At 40.9% G+C, this 6000-nt stretch overlaps 1 protein-coding gene across 1 annotated transcript in view; it reads right to left on the bottom strand.

Moving 5' to 3' along the window:
• THADA (THADA armadillo repeat containing) overlaps positions 1–6000 on the bottom strand; it is a 180179-nt gene continuing 174179 nt past the window's right edge. The window contains exons 36-37 of the mRNA XM_086628885.1: positions 1529–1695; positions 1–339 (exon numbers count right to left, since the gene is read on the bottom strand). Coding sequence (XP_086485011.1) covers positions 1–339; positions 1529–1695 — 506 coding nt within the window. The remainder of the gene's footprint in view (positions 340–1528; positions 1696–6000) is intronic.

Here is a 6000-nt window from a genome sequence, read left to right as displayed (position 1 = left end):
TTACTTTTCCAGATTTTCATTTTTGCAAGTATCATCAGACTTCAGCAGATTTAATATTTTAAGGCAGACTGATATTCTCTCGTTTTGAATAGCCAGTCTCGTGAATTCTGCAGTTTTGGAAAATTCTGGAGTTGGAGGTAGCGCCCTAAGAAGGTGTCCAACAAGCTGGGCTTGGTCCAGTGCTATTCTTGACAGCTGATTAAGTTCTCCGTGATCCGCTAAAGTTAGATGAGTCACTGATATAAGCAGTAAAAGGTGCTTACTAAGTTGTCTGACATAAGTCAACTTCTCTGCCCAAAAATTCACTTCCCCTTTATCAAACAGGTAATCATCTTCTTCCTTAACAAAAAGAAAAACAACAGTGATTAGTAAAGGACTTGTGGTCTTGATAATAATGAGAAAATTATTAAATATATGAAAGAAGATACATAGAGAAATAATGAGAATAGAGGCTGTTACAGAACAGCTTCTTTATAGCACAAAAAAGGTGAAAATTCATATGCGTAATTTTTAAAAGGTTTGGGAAAACACAATAAAAAAGTTTCCTACTTTACCAAAGAAATTTTACCTTCAAAAATCAGGCAGTTATGGTACAACCTTGGGAAACAGTGGAAGTAAATAGTAGTCCTAATCCTTAACATGTGCTTGCCTTCCCCTGTGAAACTGTCTTACATTTCACAGAGGCCTCTCTGTAACCCGTATGGTGATTTGCTATATCATGGAGCTTTTTGTGTGCGTTAAATGGAAATGGAAAATTGTATCAGTCGGTGAAACATCTGAAAGGCATACCTAAACCACAGGCTTAAGAAAAGATTCATAATGTATTTCATGGGCCATATTAATTGTCAACAAACTTCTCAAAGATGTAGCTGCTCCTGCTCCTTCTGATTTACCTTCCAGCATGAATTTCACTCGTACAGTCTTTTCAAGACAAAGAGAGCACAGTGTATTACACAGTATTAGGTTTTACAGAACCAGCGTGGCAAAGTTTTTCTCTATGTAAATAATCCTTCTAAAGACAATGACTGATGTGAGTGAGGCTGTTTCGTATGCTATACAGAACCAGTCATATGGAAGGTGGCACAAAGTTACCAAATATTTAAATGACATCTCTGGAAAAGCCAGCAGCTGGGAGAACACTGTTCTTGAATGCCAGATGTGCCTGGCACTCACAGCAGCAGTTTAAATTCAAGGCAAGCCATCATCTGCAATGATACTGAACACAATTAATTACAGCCTTAAAATGTTTCAGTCACCATTGATTTGTTAAGTAACTCTTGATTTACTTCAATGTTTGCGTGTTGGTCTTTTTAATTTTATGATGATATTGCCAGGAAACAGCCATCAAACTCTATTTATTTATTCTAAATACTGTCCATGTGAATATGTTTTTAAATTGTGAATCAATTAACACTGGAGTAGTGATCATCAGGCTTCATCAGATGAGATTATTTCATTCTATTCCTACCATGAGACTGCAGAAAAGTAGCGATGCCAACACGAGATAGCAACTGGTTGTTAAAATTACCAGGGCTGAAGTCTCCGAGTCTCTTTTCAAATCGCTGTCTCCCAGCAGCCACTCCAGCAGGATCAGTACACCAGCACGGACCTCCCCCCACTGCTGGAGCAGCTCACACAGCATGCCAAATGCTAAATCCAAGGCCATCGGAGCATTCACTACCCTAAGTGAAAACTCTGTTGAGAGAAAATAACGCGTAACAATTTATAGCAAGACTACAAACTTTTTCAAATAAAATCAGCACAAAAACGATTTAGACATTTAGAATGATGAATTATACTGCAAATAAGTTAGATGAATGTTTACTTCTGTGCCACTTGGGGCCTTTTCTCAATTCCAAAATAATACATGAAGCAATTGAAAATGCTGATGCTTAATTTTTTTTTTTTTCCTGTCCATGTGGTGACATTCATTGATTTGGGTTTAAATATACAAAGATAACTGTTAGAAACATCTCCAGAGACAGCCCTGACACTATTACACGGTGACTATTTTTGCCATATCGCAGTTATGCCTTAGATCTGATTTGATGTTTCACTGGAACTCAAAACCTACAGCACATTACATGTTTTTAAAGGGCTGGGATATAAAATGAATCATTATTTAGTGTGCAATCTCTTTATATATAATAAGATATGCATATATACACACACGCACATACATGTAAGAGAGATCAAGTATGCAAGACAGGCTTACAGAAGATGCTGAAGAAGGGAAAGGCAGACTCTGTTTACAATACCATCACAGGGCTATATTTATACAGGTTTTGCTATCATGCCAGAACCGTACACAAAGCCATCATCCAGACGGTATTTCTTCCCTAAACTTCTCCACTGCTCTCATTCGGGCACATGCTGTTTTAACTGTATGGTTCCTAGGGCTGCCCTCAGTAACAGAGTACATAAAAATGCCAGAAGCGCTGTTTGCATGAGAACAACTGCGTTCACAGATACCAGTTTCACCACTGGTAACATCAATGCAATTTTTCTTTTTTTAATGGCAATGCGGAAAGAGGATCGGAGGAGGAGAGCTAATGAACGAGCCTCTGTAAAATCCCTATTACTGTAAAATGGATTTTAGCAAAATTCATCCTGGTCCACAGTCACCAGCAAATGAACAACTGCTCACTGAATGAATGGTCTGTCTGATCATAAGGACACGTCATTCTTGAAGGCTCTCTTTTGCGAGTAGACAACACAGCAGGGTCAGAATTATTTGGTAAAAATCCATAGACATGGAAGGCAGACCTTACTTCTTGTGTCTGAGTGTATTTCAGCGTTTCTCTCGAAGGAAAACGCTTATTGACATGAGAGAGGCATAGCAGTGCAGCCAAGACCTGACCTTCGCAACCCATGTTTGGAGCTGCAGCATGGACCTCTATTCTGTAACACCTCCCGAGGCCTCAGGCCAGCTGCAGGTTTTCTAGAGTATGTTGGCGCAGCAAAGAAATGTACAATAAAACACCAGGACCAGGCAAATACGCGTGCCAACGGATAAGGACATGCAGGAAACAACTAAGGGCAAAACAGACCAACAGAAAGCTGGGTACATGGTATTTGGCAGACCCGGCAATGTACCCAGGATGTCGGGGAGGATGAATTAGTATTTGAGACCACAAGAACAAAGGACTGAATTAAGGAAGGGAGTGAAGGAGAAAGAACAGATGGTCCCTTCTTTATCTTGGAGTTAGATGAGGGTAAATGGAAATCTCCTTGACCAAGCAACAGGAAGGCAGGCAGTCAGTCTCCTGGTGACACTAATAATGGCTACATATGCAGTTTGGCTCTGTTAAGACAGTAAAATCAAATGTTCAAATCTGTTTTCTTCACGTCAAGACTTATCACTGTATCAGGACATCCCTCAGCTTTGTCCATGAGAGACCTTGCAGGGGTGCAATGCAACATTCCTGCATTGTTTTTGCTGACATTTATTTTCCAGGCCCCCCTTTTTTTTTTTCTTTAAAAAAACACCCACACTTGCCTTCTCTGTTGCAGTGCCCTACTTTGTACCAGTCTGATACTCTAAAGAACAGGTACAATGTTTATCCTCTCCTTTTTGATTTGCTTAGGCTCAGGTAGAAAACATAGTTTCATTCAAGTGCCATTTCAATTCACTGGGACCTCCACTCCTCAGAAATACTGGCAATCCTCAGAGCTGGAAGAACAGAAATGAAGATGGAGTGTGGGATTCTGAACCTGAAACAAGCATCCGAGTTACAAACGCTTACAAAACTCATTTGAAATCTAGTTCTTCTGAATTCTGATGATCCTTCAGAGTTTTAAGGATGACTACTGAATGGCTAGGATTGTCAATATACATATATAATGTCTCTCATTTGTGTCATTTTATCTGTATGTGAATATTTAGCAAATTAAGTGATGCAGGGAGCTAAAAATCAAACATGTTATTTCCCACTGCTGTCTTCCTGAAGTTAGCTGTTGCTTCAGAGGACTGATTACAGATACAACTGCACACATTTAAAATACTTGCCTTTTCCTAGGGCCTTGTTTTCCTTTTAAGATTTAGACTCCCTAAGTATAAATACAGTCATGTTGTCCTTGTGGATGAAGAACGCTGGACTGCTGAGAAATGCACCGAATCATATATTGGGGCCTCTAAATTCTACTACTATGTGAACATGCTGAAAACTACCAAGAGTTAGCAAAACAAGTAACGCTGAGGTGCTACTTAGATTGAACTTGCTCACTAGCAGTTTTTCAACACTGTGACACAGAAGAAAAGGCTCTTTTGTGGTCACACAGCACAGCAATCTTGTAGGGATTCCTTGTGTTGTAACAAAGGAAACAGTGAGATTCTCCCCCTCAAAGAAGACAAGCGAAAAAAAAATACAAGAAAAACATATAAGGGAGGTCTAACACACAGGAAAAACATGGAGACTCTGAACACAGTACCAACCCTTCTGTGGTACTGACCACCCCTTCTGTGAACTGCAGACATCGTGTAACCGATCAACCAAACTCATGCATCAGTTCTGACGTTGAGACCAGAGAAAAACAAAGCAACATCACTTTGATAATGCTGAAACTTTGGCTGCAAAAATTTCAGTAAGATCCTGCCTACCTTGGGTTTTATGCTAGAGAAGCTAGCACAGCGGCCTCCTGGTACTTGAGGTGTTGACAGATTCAAAAACAGATCAAACTCTGGCAGATGAAGAATTTTCGCTTCCACCTGCCCATCCCATCCCATCCCATCCCATCCCATCCCATCCCATCCCATCCCATCCCATCCCATCCCATCCCATCCCATCCCATCCCATCCCATCCCATCCCATCCCTCTACTGCAGCGCATCAGGAATGGCTCCATGGTTTCTGAATTGCTTCCTCGGCTGCCATTACTTACAGAGTGCACTGACATTAACTGACTTTGATAACAGTTTACACAAATTTGATGGTAGAATAGTTCAAGATCAGATCTGGGGACTACCATTGCCACAAGGACAACAAAGAGGTGGAGCAAGGATCCAAAAAAAGGTGTATGGGCTCTCTAAGCGTGGAGTGCTGAAGTAATACAAATAAGTAATATCAAGCAAAGTTACACACATACATACCCATGATTTAATAGGTAAAAAACACTTTCAGAGAGGAAAATGTTCCATTGCTTTGATGACTCCCAGCTCTAAAAGTACAGGCTGTAAGACTGTACAGAATCTTTTAAGATACCCACAAAAGGTGTACGTCTTCTAAAAATAAATGTACATGTCTTCACTGGCATGTTAACTATTTACAAGATTTTCCTCCTCACATCATCATTTGCCTGCAAAACAGGGCTGATTTTCAGGAAGTCACGTATTACACATGATGCTGTGTTCATGACTCACTCTATGACTTCAGAAAGTGGTCTGCGCAAGCTGGAAGTTCACCAGGAGCAAAAAGGGCAGGTGGCTCTCCTCTGCCTGCAGCCCCTCGGGCCGTGGGCTCCTGATGCTTACCTCCAGCCAGCTCAGGGACTCTGCTGATCACTCGGCAAATTAATGCTCAGAATAGCAGAATATGAATTTGGCACGCAACTCAGTATGTGGGTTCTTCTGCTGGGCTGGCAGGCTGGACTGGTTACCCTGCAGCCAGAATTGGTACAGTTGGGAGCCGGGGAAGGGAAGATCACAGGGCAGCAGGGGGAAGGAAAGAGGCCAAAGGGAGAGCAAGACCTCCCCGTTCAGCAAGGTGTTAGCTCAGGTCAGCTATAATTCGAAACGTCCCCATCAGAGTCATGTAAACAAAATACTAACAGAGCTGGTTCAAATGACTGAGTATTAATAGATTTTTATAATGTAAGTAACTATAAGTAAGTAACTGCCCATGACAGGGAGGTTGGATTAGATGATCCCTAAGGTCCCTTCCAGCCTATGCCATTCTATGATTCTATTTAAAGTAACTGAATAAAAAATTTCAAATGACAGATTTCTAGAAGCTGCTCACAGCTGATTAATACCACAGGATCTAAACCAGCAGAAATTGAACCT

This window comes from Tauraco erythrolophus, chromosome 2 (genome assembly GCF_009769465.1).
Source record: "Tauraco erythrolophus isolate bTauEry1 chromosome 2, bTauEry1.pri, whole genome shotgun sequence".
Lineage (NCBI taxonomy): Eukaryota > Metazoa > Chordata > Aves > Musophagiformes > Musophagidae > Tauraco > Tauraco erythrolophus.
The sequence above is the reverse complement of the archived record's forward strand: the minus strand, read 5'-3'. Positions and strand labels throughout refer to the sequence as shown.